Below are 16261 nucleotides of genomic sequence, written 5' to 3'. Positions count from 1 at the left end.
TCTTATCTAATTTCACCATAGATCTCGCCTAAACTGAAAATGTTATGGTATAGATTCCGTTCGTGATGCACAACCTATACAATATAGGTGTGTCCGAGGTATATATGAAAGGTGAAATTGGCGTTCCTTTAAACGTATTTGACTAACTGTTATATAACTAGGTATCAACAGGCAAAATCCATTTATGCTTTTAATCATTTTATTAATGAAAGAAAATTTGTATATATTATGAAGAGGTGTTTCATCCATGGTAAATAACTTTCAGGGGATTCCTTTTGTGTTACTACCAGGTGTAGTTAGCCCTTATTATCGTCGAGATTAGGGAAGAAGAAATAGTTTCGGATATAAAAGATTTTCTGGTATTTTGATAATCTTGATAAATACGATGAGGAATACTATGAATTCAAAACCAAAAGCTTAACCCCAAAAACTCTAAACCTAACCCTCGCATTTACGTACCGTACCACCCCATTTATGTAAGAATACACGCTGAACAACAATGATGATGTTACATAACCCTGGTGTAGCTCCACGTTCACCTCAAACCATTCATTTTCTCATACTCTAACACAAGTTTTACTACTTACGTAAAATTTTTTGGCTGCCTTCAAAACCCTTCCCTCTACCCCATACATCTACAACACATTCCATAATGTCTTCCTGTTAACACTTATACGCTCTCTTCAAGTAAATTATTCTCCCAAGACATCCTTACTTTTTGCCAAAAACCTCGCGGATATGTGCTTTACTACGAGAATTTGATTTATATACCCTCTTCCTTTCTTAAACCCTTACTACTCTTTCAAAATGATCAGTTCTGTTCCCCTCCCAATCATCTAAAATAAAACCATTTCGTATGCTTTTCCAACTACACCTAACTGGCTGATCCCGCTAAAGTGGAATTATATATGTACTCTTCTAGTCTTCTGGCACATTCCTCTCCCTTAGGCACACCTTAAAGAATATCACTATCCAATACAACACAGTTGCACAGATATAATACCTGTCTTAAGAAAACCTATTTTACTGACATACAACAAGAATGTCAGCTTATGATGTGGAAGACAATGTGGAACAGACTTAGAAAAAAGACAATAGAAACGCGCATTCTTCTCATCAATCTCGTCGAAAGACAATTGATAAAGAAACGAAGAATAATATTGCGATAAAAAAGAGGCTTATAAGAAATTCAAGCCCTCAAAATTTCTTAACAGATATCAAAGCTATTTGATAACCCAAAGGAATTTCGAAAAGTCGACCAGGAAAATAGCAACAGTTTGAAAATGAATCATAGATAAATCTTAAAAAAAAAAAAAAAAAAAAAATCCGAAGGAACTCACAGCCACATTCGGATAAACATGTTATTAGGTATTATGTAGCCCACTAGCCGCCACCAATAGTCAACTTAATATCAAAATGAAAGTATATGCGATATCTAAAAGATGAATAAACAAATTCATAAATAAATGAAAAAATAGCTCAACATCCACAAACGAACCGCCTTAGAGTACTCTTATCTGAGTCATATGATAGGTTGAGCAGTAACATGATTCAGTTTAATGTCATGAATCTCCCCCTTTCAGAAAGATATAGGACGGTGCCTCCTTACGAAAGGCCTTTTGATGCATGTGAATTTACTTTAGCATGGAGGGGTGGGCTTGCAACCCGTCCCTGTCAAAATAAGTAAGCCTACTATGAAATGAGGCAGCAAAACGTAGAGCCGGGACCAGGGTAAACCTCAGGTGGGCTCTCCGTGTAGACGCTTGGAATATTCTTTTTCTCTCTCAGGATGCTTAGATAATACGTAGTGGCTCTCTCAGAGGTGAGGAGACCAGACAGTGGTAAGATCAGTAGTAAAAGTTATACCTACTTCTTGTCGGGCCGAACCAAACATAGCTATCTGTTGATGAGCATATAATGCTGGTGAGGCTGAAACACACCTTGGGCTTCATCTCTTTTATTGTGGTATATGCTCCTACTGAGGCGTACGAACTTGAGGAGAGGAAGATGTTGTTGTTGTTGTTGTCGTTCCCTAGACTGTCTGTCCGAGCAGTCCCGTCTCCCCAAGGAATGCCATAGCCGAAACTGGGTTTTCCCACAAATCCTTTATAGAGCGTATGTTGTGTTGTTTGCGTGCATGATTGTGTATAATGCAGTCTTCCATTATGTGTTGTATGGTATGGGGTGAAGTGTTACATCCTGGGCAGCTGTTCACAACGCGGTCATCCAGCCTCTTCTGGTAGGTTAGAAGTGCTGGGTGGTGACCGCACCGCAGTCTGGCCAAGTGGACTCTGTCCTTTCGTGGGAGAGAGGATTCAGAAGGGTGGATATTAGGGGGTCTGGCATGCAGCAGTGTGTTGTCTTTCAGTGTGTTAATGGAGCGGTGAGTGATATGATTATGAATATGATTCCGGAGGCTGGTATTTGGTGGTTGTGGAGGAAGAGAAGAGAGTATCTGTGCGTGATAAAGGTCTTTGGGTGTTGTTTTAATGTTTCTTGGTGTGTGTGGGTGTTCTGCTATGTAGTGTAGCGGGTGTAATGTGTTTGTGGTGGCTGCGGCAAGTGTTTGTGTGCCTCTCATGTCGAGGTGGTCCTTGACTTTGAGGACTTTTGTTTCATGGTGTAAATGGTCTGTAGGTGTTGTATTTGTGCAGCCTGTAATTGATTTTAGGGCTTTGTTTTGTATGATTTGAAGGGTGTTGTGGTGTGTCTCACTGAGATTAGGAGCCCATGCAGGACTCGCATAATTCAACACTGAGCGTATGCATTGTTTGTATATTGTTATATTAGTTTCTTTGTTTTGTCCAAATGTTGTTGTTGTTGTTGTTGTTGTCGTTCTCTAGACTGTCTGTCCGAGCAGTCCCGCCTCCCCAAGGAATGCCATAGCCGAAACTGGGTTTTCCCACAAATCCTTTATAGAGCGTATGTGGGTTGTTTGCGTGCATGATTGTGTATAATGCAGCCTTCCATTATGTGTTGTATGGTATGGGGTGAAGTGTTACATCCTGGGCAGCTGTTCACAACGCGGTCATCCAGCCTCTTCTGGTAGGTTAGAGGTGCTGGGTGGCGACCGCACCGCAGTCTGGCCAAGTGGACTCCGTCCTTTCGTGGGAGAGAGGATTCAGATGGGTGGATATCAGGGGGTCTGGCATGCAGCAGTGTGTTGTCTTTCAGTGTGTTAATGGAGCGGTGAGTGATATGATTATGAATATGTTTCCGGAGGCTGGTATTTGGTGGTTGTGGAGGAAGAGAAGAGAGTATCTGTGCGTGATAAAGGTCTTTGGGTGTTGTTTTAATGTTTCTTGGTGTGTGCGGGTGTTCTGCTATGTAGTGTAGCGGGTGTAATGTGTTTGTGGTGGCTGTTTGTGGCCCTGATAACATAAGCAACATCCACCTAAAACACATTGGACCACAAGGTATACATGCACTCACAAACATTGCAAACTACAGCTATTCACACAACACTATACCCGACATTTGGAAGCATGGTAAAATAATCACCATTCCAAAACCGAACAAAGACCCAACAATCCCAACATCGCACCGCCCAATCACACTTCTCTGCACCCCCTCTAAAGTCATTGAACGCCTAATACTTAAACTTGTCACACCACATATTCCCCTTGCTGACTCACAACACAGTTTTAGGCCACTACACTCCACAAACACTCTTCTGACAAACCTCACACAAAGAATTTTAGATGGCATCAATTCAGATAGGCTTGAATCCACAGCTGACTAGTACCCACCATAAAATACACTTATAGTTCTGGGCGACTTCAATACGATTACTGGCATTGACAGAGCTGGCTATGAAGTACAAAGTATGTATTACCCCCCCATCCCCCCCCCCATGGTTCTCGAACCAGAAACATTAACAGGTCCCTCCTTCTAAATTTTACAAAGTCCAGAAGGCTGAGGATTAGTGATTTCTGATTCCAGAGACGAGAGCCATATCGATGGACATGGTATAGTAATACCGGAGGAGTGGCCAAGGAGATCGATCAAATACCTGTTAGTACTCTTTGAAAGATTCTACAAACTGCAGGATTTATCAGAGTGCTGCATTCTTTGAGACTGATCATAGACTTGTGGTCGGAACGAGAATCCCGAGAAGTAGCCCACCTAGATTTTGTCTAGAGAAGCCCAGGGATAATGCGTGTCCCCAGGAATATGCGATATCAATCTCTTATTGGTATGGAGTCCTTCATACACTTAAAGACCCTGAAGATCTGCGGAACACCTTTAAACGTGAAACTCTGACAGCTACCGAGGAGTGCATTGGAGAGCGCCCAAGGTCGAGGAGTAGAGTGGCGTGGCGGGAGACACAGGAGAATGTTGCCAGAATGTCTGGGAACCTGGACCGATAGAGGACTCAGAAACGGCGGAGTAGAGCTCTCATTAGAATGGATAAGGAGAGGCACGTCAGAGGAATCGCTGAGGATATCGAGGTCTTTTATAATGCAAGTGACCTCCAGGCTGCTTATCGAGATCTGAATAAACTCCGTTTCAAATTTGTGATCCAGAGGAACACAGTCCTAAATGTTGTTGGAGAGGCGTAGAGGGGTGTAGTACTGTGGCGAGTACTTTGAGCAGTTTATCACTCGCACAGCTTCCCATCAGTGGAATTCAGGTGACGGTTACTGGTCCACCAATAGACGAATGTGTGCCCTCTCTGACAGAGAACAAGAGATCAAAGAGGTTGTGGGTGAGTTGTAGGGTGGAAAGGCAGCTGTCATCTGCAATATCAGTGTAGAGTTGCTGAAACATGGAAGTGAGACCATAATCTGTGGGTTGCATGCTGTATGGTAGGCCGGTACCATTATTTCTGACTGTAAAAAGGGCCTGATCGTCCTTATCTGAAGGCGTAAAGGGGACCGGAAGGACTGCAACAACTAACACGGTATTGCACTGTTCGTTTTGCTAGGTAAAAGGCTTGCTCGTCTGTTGCTGACACGGGTTCGTTCACATCAGCTAAAGTTTCGTGGGGTGCCCTGAGATCTTCTGCGGATCCATGGGACTCCTATGAAGATAATTGACTCGATGCATGGCTTTTACTCTGAGACAGAGAGTACTGTAAAGTATGGAGGAGGAATTTCTAGCCTCTTTCCTGTTAATTCAGGAGTGAGGCAAGAATGCATCCTGACCCAAAAATATTTCAATTCCTGCATAATCTGGGTATTGGACAGAGTTGTCGATCAATGTCGGTGCGGAGCATCTCTTGGTAACACTTTGTCCCTGCTAATGATGCTGTCCTTCTTGTTTAGTCGTTGGAAATGTTGGTTGGATACCCTAAGCCACTGCACAGGGAGGCGAGACTGTTGGGACTCCACGTTTGGGATTACCAAGGAAGAACATGCCAACAAGGGACCATTTGGTTCATAACTAGGTGGAAAAAATAAAATATCATGAAGTTATATGAAGTAAAAAAGAATAGATAAATAAATAAACAAATAAATAAATAAATAAATATATAATAGATAAATAAATGAATATATAAATAAGTAAATAATAGAATGAATGATAAATAATTATAGATAATAATAAAAATAAACAATAATGAATAAACAATTGAATAGAACAAAATAAATGGTAGGCATTACAGCATACTGCTTAGGTGTTTATTTAAATGAAAATGAAAACTTCGAAATACACTGCCTCTGCAGGAAGTTCATTCCATTCATCTACTACATGGCTGGCGAAGTTGTTTCTACCCACTTCCAAATTAGATCTACTTCCTGACAGATTGAGACCATTATTTCTTCTCTGGTTTGCATTCAGGGTGAAAATTTTGTCATTTTAGATGTTGTAAATTTCCTTTAGAATCTTACAAACCTGAATCTACGCTTTTTAGGGGAAATAGATTAGTATGCTTTAGTATGATTTATTTCTGATGTTTGGAATCATTGTTGTGGCTCACCGTTGTACTTTTCGAATCATTCAATGTCTTCAATGAGATGCGGTGACCACACGGAAACAGTATATTCCAAATGTGGACGAACTAACAGTCTATACCAGGGTTGGGGAACCTTTTTGTGCATGAAGGCCACCTTGCAATTCATCGTCCCACATAGAGGCCGCACTGATTTTTTTTTTTTTTTCAATTATTTTATCCCTTTTTAGGGGATGGTGTAAGTTTTCCACCCCCCCTCCCTAAAAATTAAGTTTAAAAATATTTTTTAATTTCAAAAATATACCTATGTATAAAAATCGTTCCAATTTCTGGGAGTGACATCACTGAACACGGTTAACTTTGCTTTCGTCTATGTGTGTGGTGTATATTATAAGTTTCAGGTGTATAATGATTTCAGACTTAAAAAATATTCAAGGTCTTTTAAAAAGATAATATGTATATCAAAGGCCGCAGAAGGCCGCACTTGATGGCCCGGAAGGCCGCAGGTTCCCCACCCCTGGTCTATACAGTATAGCTTGTTAATGACAGATGGACTGTCAAAAGCAAAAGATCGCGCAATCAGTCCTAGAATCTTATTTGCCTTCTCTGAGGCGGAAATACACTTCTTAGACGATTTGAGAGCATTACTGATAATTACCCCGAGATCCATTTCACTATCCATTTTTGTTTACAAATTCCCAAATAACTTGAGATCGTACTTATTGTTATTTTTACCTATGTGCATAACCTTATATTTACTTGGGTTTAATTCCATTGCCCATTTTTAGACCAGTGCTGTAGTTTATCTAAATATTCTTGAATATCTAATTGGTTTAAGTGACCATTCGCCATTCCGCACAATTTTGTATCACAAACAAATTCGTAGATAACAGATTTCAGTCCGTGGTCTATATCATTTATATATACTATGAATAGAAGTGGCCCAAGAACGGAACCATGAGAAACTCCACAATACAGTCAGAAACTAAGTAAAAAATAAAACCTAGAGATGAATAACAAAAACCAAAACCAAAATAAAACGGCACTGCAAAACCAAATTCAATGTTGCCCAAGAAATTACCTTTCATTTCTGAAAAAAGGTTTTTCTCTGACCTACTCCCATGTGGTAGACAATCACAGCCTTCTTCTCATGCCATAGCCACTGGCGTCCCATAGGGCGCTCTTTTATCTACTATTCTTATTTTTCCTTTTTATAAATGTTTTATTGGCCCACACATTTTCCCCTATATACTCTTATGCTGGTTACACTACATTTTTCAACGTGATTCATTAAACGTCTTTCTCAAATTAAGTTTCATTATTATAAAAGGATCGCTGCGGAACACCTGACTTCTGACATTCCTCTCATATCTGATCAGAGTAGAGAAAATCTGGTGTCACTGAGCGTCACAAAGACAATTTCTTCACCTTTCCCCTCAACAAAATCTTCCCTTTTGTGTCATATTTTGTTTACTAAATCTCCTCGGGCTATCTTTTACTAGTAATCCAACACCTAATTAAAGACATTGACAGATTGGAAGCCGGATCTCATTAAAGACATTGACAGACTGGAAAAAGTATAACGGCGAGCCACAAAACTGATTCCAAATATAAAAAATAAATCATACGAAAATCGACTAAAACATATGAATCTGTTTTCCTTAAAAAAGCGAAGGCTCAGAAGTGACTTGATACAATTCTTTAAGATTCTAAACGGAATTGACAACATCAAAAGTGATAAAAATTTCACACTGAATGAGAATCAGACAAGAAGCTATGGTCTCAAACTGTCAGGAATTAAATTTAATTTGGAAGTGGGTAGAAACAACTTCGCCAACCGTGTGGTTAATGAATGGAATAAACTTTCTGCAGAGTAAGTGCAATGTTGTTCAGTTCGAAGCTTTAAGAATCATTTAGATAAACACCTGAGCAAGATGCAGTAATGACTGTCATTTATTTTATATTATTTGTTTATTTGTTTTGTTATTATTTGTCTATTCTTTTATTATTTTTTGCTTGATTCACATTTGTTATTATTTATATGTCAATTTAATATTATTTACTATTCACGTGTTTGCTTATTATCTATGCATTTATTTAAATTATCTATTATCATTTATATTATTATATATTTATTTGTTTATTTACTTATTTATTTATCATCATGATTTTATTCGCATCCGACCTAGTTATGGACCAAAAGGTCTCCTGTCGGCATGCTCCGCTTTTGTGATCCTTTGTAAAACTACTGCCAGAGCACCTTGGGTGTTCTGTAATCACCTCAAAATCACCAACTCATCTGCTTATCCGATATAGGGTATCTATCTGTTATTGTATGAACTACATTTCTGTGTGTGGCTACCCCCCATGTAAGGGGGAAAAAGCCCTTGGTATATGTATGTATGTACATTTCTCATGTTTGGGGTGACTCCTCTCACGCAGTACTCTTAAGCAAGATAGAATCAATATCCTCTCGCCGATCATGGGACATGATACAAGGGCATCTATCTAGACGGCGTGTTTTGTCACCCAGTCAACAAAGTAAGAGACCTCTGTGTAGACTCCGGGGTAGTTGGGGCGAGCACATCCATAGCCCCATGACACCACACCAGCAAGACGACCATCACAGGCAAGAGGGCCACCGGAGTCTTCTTGACAGGAATCCTTTTCGCCATCACCGCCAGCACACAGCATCGAGTCGAAGATCTCATCGGGACCGTAGGCGTCGCGGCATTCCTTGTCAGAAACGATGGAGACGGTGACCTTCTGCAGGACACTGGGATAAGATCCTCCTTCAGAGATCGCTCCCCAACCGGTCACCTGGCAGTCACCACTGGCTACATCGGTTTCGAGAGGGATGCCTTCGACGTACTTGTTTATTTCGAGGGGCTTGAACAGCTTGAGCAGGGAGATGTCGTTGCTGGCGTTCCATGCGTTGTAGCCCTCGTGGAGGATGATCCTCTCGACCTCGATGGACTGCTCATGTCCTTCTTCCTTGTCCAGATTGTGGTCACCAGCAGTGATCTACGATCAGAAAGTCCTTACCATTAGAACTAAGATAATGAAACTATGGAAATATGTTTTTCGAGTATGAAATCCTACAAACGCACTGGCATCTATACCAAAGACTATACCTGAAGATTACTTGGGTTGTCGTAGTTATTTCCATAGACGCAGTGTCCAGCAGTGACTATGTAGTTCTCATTATACACTGATCCACCACAGAAGTGGAAGACAGATCCCCAAAAGATATCCTGGAAGCTGATCTGGTAAGGGAACTCTCCGGGTGTGGCATCCTCCCCTCCAACAATTTTGTTCAAGCCCAAGCGGAGGCGGGGCCTGTTTGCGGGTACGGCTGAAACAACATCAAGAACCTTGCTCAACCATTTACCAAACACTACACTTTTCTTCAATTACCATAATTTGAAGTTGCAACTACATCACTTACCGAAGGCGCCGGCTACCAGGAGGGCGACGATGATGGTCCTCATGACTACAATGGTGAACACGAAGCGTCCGAGTGTTGTTTTATGCATGTCACCGTTCAGTTGCTCCTCCCACTCAGATGCATGAGAAAATTATATTTATTTATCTTTTTCTCGTATAATTTCACATGTTTTTTTGTGAAATTCCAGGAATAAATACCAGTGATATCACACAAATTAAAAACTATAAACTTATCTAATGACTATTTCAAATGTCAAATTAGTGTAGTCATATACACTTTTGATTGGTTTGTTCGGTCCAAGACATAACATTTTCTAGTTATTGAGATATTTTGGTATTTCATGAATACATTATGCCTTAAATGCGGTCTTTAATTGTTTGGGTCGTCCTTGTCTCCTCCTTTATAAATTGGTACGATATCTGCATTTTTCCAGCCTTCTTGTATTTTTCCTTCTTTGAGTGAGCAATTTACTATGTTATGTATTCTGTCTATTAATTCTTCTTTACATTCTTTTAGTATCCAATTTGTGATTCCATCCAGTCCGTGTGATTTCCTGACATCATGGTTCGTTATTTGGTTCATTATTTCTTTACGTGTTACTATTTTTTCTCTCATGGGGGGATTTCACCTCCTGCCCTTCATCCCGATGTTGTACATTTTCTCTATTGAAAAACGACTTGAAGCGTTTGCTCATGACTTCAGCCGTTTCTATATCTTCTGTGTATCGCATTTCTATATCTTCTGTGTATTCCATATTCCCTTGGCGTAGTTTACCGTTCACATGGGATTTTCGCCGATAAGTCACATTACATCTCTATCTCTTGCATCACTATTTTCATGATCATTTTTCCTGAACTCAATAGCTGTGTGCTCCCCTTTCTTAGAAGATCATGCAACATTAGATTTTCAGAGATTTTCTATGACTTCAGCTCTTGCAAAAGATAAAGTTCAAGACAGTTTCCTTACCCTGGCCTTTGACTTCAAACTGGTATAGTTTCTGTTTTTAGTGGTCACTCCATTGTTATAGTATTTGATCATTTTGCCTCTCTATTAAACATATACATCTAGTTTGGGTGTTATGAGTAAATTATCAGAATCCATGTCACTCTACAACACAACCATGAACAGATACTATTCATGTGAAAACAAAAAGAAAAGGGTAAAGTAAAAAGGATTTCAAGGAAATGCTTGTATTCAGACATGATACAAGGGCATCTGTCTAGACGGCGTGTTTTGTCACCCAGTCAACAAAGTAGGAGACCTCGGTGTAGACTCCAGGGTACTTGGGGCGAGCACATCCATAGCCCCATGAAACCACACCAGCAAGACGACCATCACAGGCAAGAGGACCACCGGAGTCTCCTTGGCAGGAATCCCTTTCGCCATCACCGCCAGCACACATCATCGAGTCCAAGATCTTACTGGAACCGTAGGCATCGCGGCATTCCTTGTCAGAAACGATGGGGACGGTGACCCTCTGCAGGAGACTGGGAGAAGATCCTCCCTCAGAGAGCGCTCCCCAACCGGTCACCTGGCAGTCACCACTGGCTACACCGGTTTCGAGGGGGATGGCTTTGACGTAGTCATTCATGGTGAGGGGCTCAGCCAGCTTGAGCAGAGAGATGTCGTTGCTGATGGTCCATGTGTCGTAGTCCTCGTGCAGGATGATCTTTTCGACCTCGATGGACTGCTCATGTCCTTCTACATAGGCCAGATCGTGGTCACCAGCAGTGATCTGGGGTCACAATGTCCTTACCATTAGAACTAAGATAATGAAACTATGGAAATATATTTTTCGAGTATGAAACCCTACAAACGCACTGGCATCTATACCAAAGACTATACCTGAAGATTACTTGGGTTGTCGTAGTTATTTCCATAGACGCAGTGTCCAGCAGTGACTATGTAGTTCTCATTATACACTGATCCACCACAGAAGTGGAAGACAGATCCCCAAAAGATATCCTGGAAGCTGATCTGGTAAGGGAACTCTCCGGGTGTGGCATCCACCCCTCCAACAATTTTGTTCAAGCCCAAGCGGAGGCGGGGCCTGTTTGCGTGTATGGCTGAAACAACATCAAGAACCTTGCTCAACCATTTACCAAACACTACACTTTTCTTCAATTACCATAATTTGAAGTTGCAACTACATCACTTACCGAAGGCGCCGGCTACCAGGAGGGTGACGATGATGGTCCTCATGACTACAATGGTGAACACGAAGCGTCCGAGTGTTGTTTTATGCATGTCACCGTTCAGTTGCTCCTCCCACTCAGATGCATGAGAAAGTTCTATTTATTTATCTTTTTCTCGTATAATTTCACATGTTTTTTTGTGAAATTCCAGGAATAACTACCAGTGATATCACACAAATTAAAAACTATAAACTTATCTAATGACTTTTTCAAATGTCAAATTAGTGTAGTCATATACACTTTTGATTGGTTTGTTCGGTCCAAGACATAACATTTTCTAGTTATTGAGATATTTTGGTATTTCATGAATACATTATGCCTTAAATGCGGTCTTTAATTGTTTGGGTCTTCCTTGTCTCCTCCTTTATAAATTGGTACGATATCTGCATTTTTTCCAGCCTTCTTGTATTTTTCCTTCTTTGAGTGAGCAATTTACTATGTTATGTATTCTGTCTATTAACTCTTCTTTACATTCTTTTAGTATCCAATTTGTGATTCCATCCAGTCCGTGTGATTTCCTGACATCATGGTTCGTTATTTGGTTCATTATTTCTTTACGTGTTACTATTTTTTCTCTCATGGGGGGATTTCACCTCCTGCCCTTCATCCCGATGTTGTACATTTTCTCTATTGAAAAACGACTTGAAGCGTTTGCTCATGACTTCAGCCGTTTCTATATCTTCTGTGTATCGCATTTCTATATCTTCTGTGTATTCCATATTCCCTTGGCGTAGTTTACCGTTCACATGGAATTTTCGCCGATAAGTCACATTACATCTCTATCTCTTGCATCACTATTTTCATGATCATTTTTCCTGAACTCAATAGCTGTGTGCTCCCCTTTCTTAGAAGATCATGCAACATTAGATTTTCAGAGATTTTCTATGACTTCAGCTCTTGCAAAAGATAAAGTTCAAGACAGTTTCCTTACCCTGGCCTTTGACTTCAAACTGGTATAGTTTCTGTTTTTAGTGGTCACTCCATTGCTATAGTATTTGATCATTTTGCCTCTCTATTAAACATATACATCTAGTTTGGGTGTTATGAGTAAATTATCAGAATCCATGTCACTCTACAACACAACAATGAACAGATACTATTCATGTGAAAACAAAAAGAAAAGGGTAAAGTAAAAAGGATTTCAAGGAAATGCTTGTATTCAGACATGATACAAGGGCATCTGTCTAGACGGCGTGTTTTGTCACCCAGTCAGCAAAGTAGGAGACCTCTGTGTAGACTCCAGGGTACTTGGGGCGAGCACATCCATAGCCCCATGACACCACACCAGCAAGACGACCATCACAGGCAAGAGGACCACCGGAGTCTCCTTGGCAGGAATCCTTTTCGCCATCACCGCCAGCACACATCATCGAGTCCAAGATCTTACTGGAACCGTAGGCATCGCGGCATTCCTTGTCAGAAACGATGGGGACGGTGACCTTCTGCAGGAGACTGGGAGAAGATCCTCCTTCAGAGAGCGCTCCCCAACCGGTCACCTGACAGTCACCACTGGCTACACCGGTTTCGAGAGGGATGGCTTTGACGTAGTCATTCATGGTGAGGGGCTCGGCCAGCTTGAGCAGAGAGATGTCGTTGCTGATGGTCCATGTGTCGTAGTCCTCGTGCAGGATGATCTTTTCGACCTCGATGGACTGCTCATGTCCTTCTACATAGGCCAGATCGTGGTCACCAGCAGTGATCTGGGGTCACAATGTCCTTACCATTAGAACTAAGATAATGAAACTATGGAAATATATTTTTCGAGTATGAAACCCTACAAACGCACTGGCATCTATACCAAAGACTATACCTGAAGATTACTTGGGTTGTCGTAGTTATTTCCATAGACACAGTGTCCAGCAGTGACTATGTAGTTCTCATTATACACTGATCCACCACAGAAGTGGAAGACAGATCCCCAAAAGATATCCTGGAAGCTGATCTGGTAAGGGAACTCTCCGGGTGTGGCATCCTCCCCTCCAACAATTTTGTTCAAGCCCAAGCGGAGGCGGGGCCTGTTTGTGGGTACGGCTGAAACAACATCAAGAACCTTGCTCAACCATTTACCAAACACTACACTTTTCTTCAATTACCATAATTTGAAGTTGCAACTACATCACTTACCGAAGGCGCCGGCTACCAGGAGGGCGACGATGATGGTCCTCATGACTACAATGGTGAACACGAAGCGTCCGAGTGCTGTTTTATGCATGTCACCGTTCAGTTGCTCCTCCCACTCAGATGCATGAGAAAATTCTATTTCTTTATCTTTTTCTCGTATAATTTTACATGTTTTTTGTGAAATTCTAGGAATAAATACCAGTGATATCACACAAATTAAAAACTATAAACTTATCTAATGACTATTTCAAATGTGAAATTAGTGTAGTCATAGACACTTTTAATTAAGTTAACATTGTTTTTAAATACCTACAAGAAAATATTGGTTTGTTCGGTCCAAGACATTACGTTTTCTAGTTATTGAGTGATTTTGATATTTCATGAATACATTATGCCTTAAATGCGGTCTGTAATTGTTTGGGTCTTCCTTGTCTCCTCCTTTATAAATTGGTACGATATCTGCATTTTTTCCAACCTTCTTGTATTTTTCCTTTTTTGAGTGAGCAATTTACTATGTTATGTATTTTGTCTATTAATTCTTCTTTACATTCTTTTCGTATCCAATTTGCGATTTCATCCGGTTCGTGCGATTTCCTGACATCATGGTTCATTATTTGGTCCATTATTTCTTTACGTGTTACTATTTTTTTCTCTCATGAGGGGCGATTTCACCATTCGCCCTTCATCCCGATGTTGTACATTTTCTCTATTGAAAACCGACTTGAAGCGTTTGCTCATGACTTCAGCCGTTTCTATATCTTCTGTGTATCCCATATTCCCTTGGCGTAGTTTACCGTTCACATGGGATTTTCGCCGTTAGTCATAGCATTGCATCTCTGTCTCTTGCATCACTATTTTCATGATCATTTTTCCTGAACTCAATAGTTGTGTGCTCCCCTTTCTTAGAAGATCATGCAACATTAGATTTTCAGAGATTTTCTATGACTTCAGCTCTTGCAAAATATGAAGTTCAAGACAGTTTCCTTACCCTGGCATTTGACTTCAAACTGGTATAGTTTCTGTTTTTAGCTGTCATTCCATTGTTATAGTATTTGATCATTTTGCCATCATTTAAACATATACATCTAGTTTGGGTATTATGAGTAAATTATCTAAATCCATGTCACTCTACAACACAACCATGAACAGATACTATTCATGTGAAAACAAAAAGAAAAGGGTAAAATAAAAAAGATTTCAAGGAAATGCTTGTATTCAGACATGATTCAAGGGCATCTGTACGGCGTGTTTTGTCACCCAGTCAGCAAAGTAGGAGACCTCTGTGTAGACTCCAGGGTACTTGGGGCGAGCACACCCAAAGCCCCATGAGACCACACCAGCAAGACGACCATCACAGGCAAGAGGACCACCGGAGTCTCCTTGACAGGAATCCTTTTTCCCGTCACCGCCAGCACACAGCATCGAGTCCAAGATCTCACTGGAACCGTAGGCCTCGCGGCATTTCTTGTCAGAAACGATGGGGACGGTGACCCACTGCAGGACACTGGGAGAAGATCCTCCTTCAGTCAATGCTCCCCAACCGGTCACCTTGCAGTTGCCACTGGCTATTTTGGTTTCGAGAGGGATCGCTTTGACGTAGTCATTCATGGTGAGAGGCTCAGCCAGCTTGAGCAGAGAGATGTCGTTGCTGACGGTCCATGTGTCGTAGTCCTCGTGCAGGATGATCTTCTCGACCTTAACGGATTGCTCATTTCCTTCTTCCTTGTCCAGATTGTGCTCACCAGCAGTGATCTGGGATTACAAATGCTTACAATTAGAAGTAGGAAACTAAAAGAGAAATTTGTTTGTTGAACATGAAACCCCACAAACACACTGGCATGTATACCGAAGACCATACCTGAAGATTACTTGGGTTGTCGTAGTTTTTTCCATAGACGCAGTGTCCAGCAGTGACTATGTAGTTCTCATTGTACACTGACCCACCACAGAAGTGGAAGATAAATCCCCATGAATTATCCTGGAAGCTGATCTGGTAAGGGAACTCTCCGGGTGTGGCATCCTCCCCTCCAACAATTTTGTTCAAGCCCAAGCGGAGGCGGGGCCTGTTTGTGGGTACGGCTGAAACAACATCAAGAACCTTGCTCAACCATTTACCAAACACTACACTTTTCTTCAATTACCATAATTTGAAGTTGCAACTCTATCATTTACCGAAGGCGCCGGCTACCAGGAGGGCGAAGATGATGGTCCTCATGACTAAAATGGTGAAGACGAAACGTCCGAGTGCTGTTTTATGCATGTCACCGTTCAGTTGCTCCTCCCACTCAGATGTATGAGAAAGTTCTATTTCTTTATCTTTTTCTCGTGTAATTTCACATACTTTTTTGTGAAATTCTAGCCATAGATACCGGTGATATGACACAACTTTTAAACTATAAACTTATCCAATGACTATTTCAAATATGAAATTAGTGTAGTCATAGACACTTTTGATTAAGTTGACATTGTTTTTGAATACCTACAAGAAAATATTGGTTTGTTCGGTCCAAGAAATTACGTTCTCTAGTTATCAAGTGATTTTGGTATTTCATGGATACATTGTGTCTTATCTATGGTAAACAACGCACCTGGGATCTCCTTTGG

At 41.0% G+C, this 16261-nt stretch overlaps 3 protein-coding genes across 3 annotated transcripts; all 3 read right to left on the bottom strand.

The window, feature by feature from the left end:
* Positions 1 to 5870: 5870 nt before the first annotated feature.
* On the bottom strand, positions 5871 to 12531 carry LOC143035145 (transmembrane protease serine 9-like). The gene is made up of 7 exons (XM_076201767.1): positions 11501 to 12531; positions 11187 to 11407; positions 10567 to 11076; positions 10152 to 10220; positions 9342 to 9468; positions 9028 to 9248; positions 5871 to 8917 (listed from the first exon to the last, which is right to left on the bottom strand). Exons 1-7 carry the CDS (start codon positions 11586 to 11588, stop codon positions 8402 to 8404), a joined length of 1752 nt encoding a protein of 583 aa, XP_076057882.1. The 5' UTR covers positions 11589 to 12531; the 3' UTR covers positions 5871 to 8401.
* A 144-nt stretch (positions 12532 to 12675) lies between these two features.
* LOC143035005 (trypsin-1-like) lies at positions 12676 to 13814 on the bottom strand. Its single transcript, XM_076201397.1, has 3 exons — positions 13661 to 13814; positions 13347 to 13567; positions 12676 to 13236 (listed from the first exon to the last, which is right to left on the bottom strand). Exons 1-3 carry the CDS (start codon positions 13746 to 13748, stop codon positions 12721 to 12723), a joined length of 825 nt encoding a protein of 274 aa, XP_076057512.1. The 5' UTR covers positions 13749 to 13814; the 3' UTR covers positions 12676 to 12720.
* A 1038-nt stretch (positions 13815 to 14852) lies between these two features.
* LOC143035004 (trypsin-1-like) lies at positions 14853 to 15955 on the bottom strand. Its single transcript, XM_076201396.1, has 3 exons — positions 15830 to 15955; positions 15516 to 15736; positions 14853 to 15409 (listed from the first exon to the last, which is right to left on the bottom strand). The coding sequence occupies exons 1-3, from the start codon at positions 15915 to 15917 to the stop codon at positions 14873 to 14875; spliced, it is 846 nt and encodes a 281-aa protein (XP_076057511.1). The 5' UTR covers positions 15918 to 15955; the 3' UTR covers positions 14853 to 14872.
* Positions 15956 to 16261: the final 306 nt, after the last annotated feature.

Source organism: Oratosquilla oratoria, chromosome 18 (assembly GCF_046742065.1).
Source record: "Oratosquilla oratoria isolate Oo_2021 chromosome 18, ASM4674206v1, whole genome shotgun sequence".
Taxonomy (NCBI): Eukaryota; Metazoa; Arthropoda; class Malacostraca; order Stomatopoda; family Squillidae; genus Oratosquilla; species Oratosquilla oratoria.
The sequence above is the reverse complement of the archived record's forward strand: the minus strand, read 5'-3'. Positions and strand labels throughout refer to the sequence as shown.

What these genes read in the sequence shown, in the direction of transcription:
- LOC143035145 (XM_076201767.1), bottom strand. Translation starts at nt 11,588, where the DNA reads ATGCATAAAACAACACTCGGACGCTTCGTGTTCACCATTGTAGTCATG. An exon ending in CCTGGTAGCCGGCGCCTTCG is followed by an intron (nt 11,408 to 11,500) that starts GTAAGTGATGTA and finishes ATGTTGTTTCAG; the next exon opens with CCATACACGCAAACAGGCCC. An exon ending in ACAACCCAAGTAATCTTCAG is followed by an intron (nt 11,077 to 11,186) that starts GTATAGTCTTTG and finishes TTGTGACCCCAG; the next exon opens with ATCACTGCTGGTGACCACGA.
- LOC143035005 (XM_076201397.1), bottom strand. Translation starts at nt 13,748, where the DNA reads ATGCATAAAACAGCACTCGGACGCTTCGTGTTCACCATTGTAGTCATG. An exon ending in CCTGGTAGCCGGCGCCTTCG is followed by an intron (nt 13,568 to 13,660) that starts GTAAGTGATGTA and finishes ATGTTGTTTCAG; the next exon opens with CCGTACCCACAAACAGGCCC. An exon ending in ACAACCCAAGTAATCTTCAG is followed by an intron (nt 13,237 to 13,346) that starts GTATAGTCTTTG and finishes TTGTGACCCCAG; the next exon opens with ATCACTGCTGGTGACCACGA.
- LOC143035004 (XM_076201396.1), bottom strand. Translation starts at nt 15,917, where the DNA reads ATGCATAAAACAGCACTCGGACGTTTCGTCTTCACCATTTTAGTCATG. An exon ending in CCTGGTAGCCGGCGCCTTCG is followed by an intron (nt 15,737 to 15,829) that starts GTAAATGATAGA and finishes ATGTTGTTTCAG; the next exon opens with CCGTACCCACAAACAGGCCC. An exon ending in ACAACCCAAGTAATCTTCAG is followed by an intron (nt 15,410 to 15,515) that starts GTATGGTCTTCG and finishes TTGTAATCCCAG; the next exon opens with ATCACTGCTGGTGAGCACAA.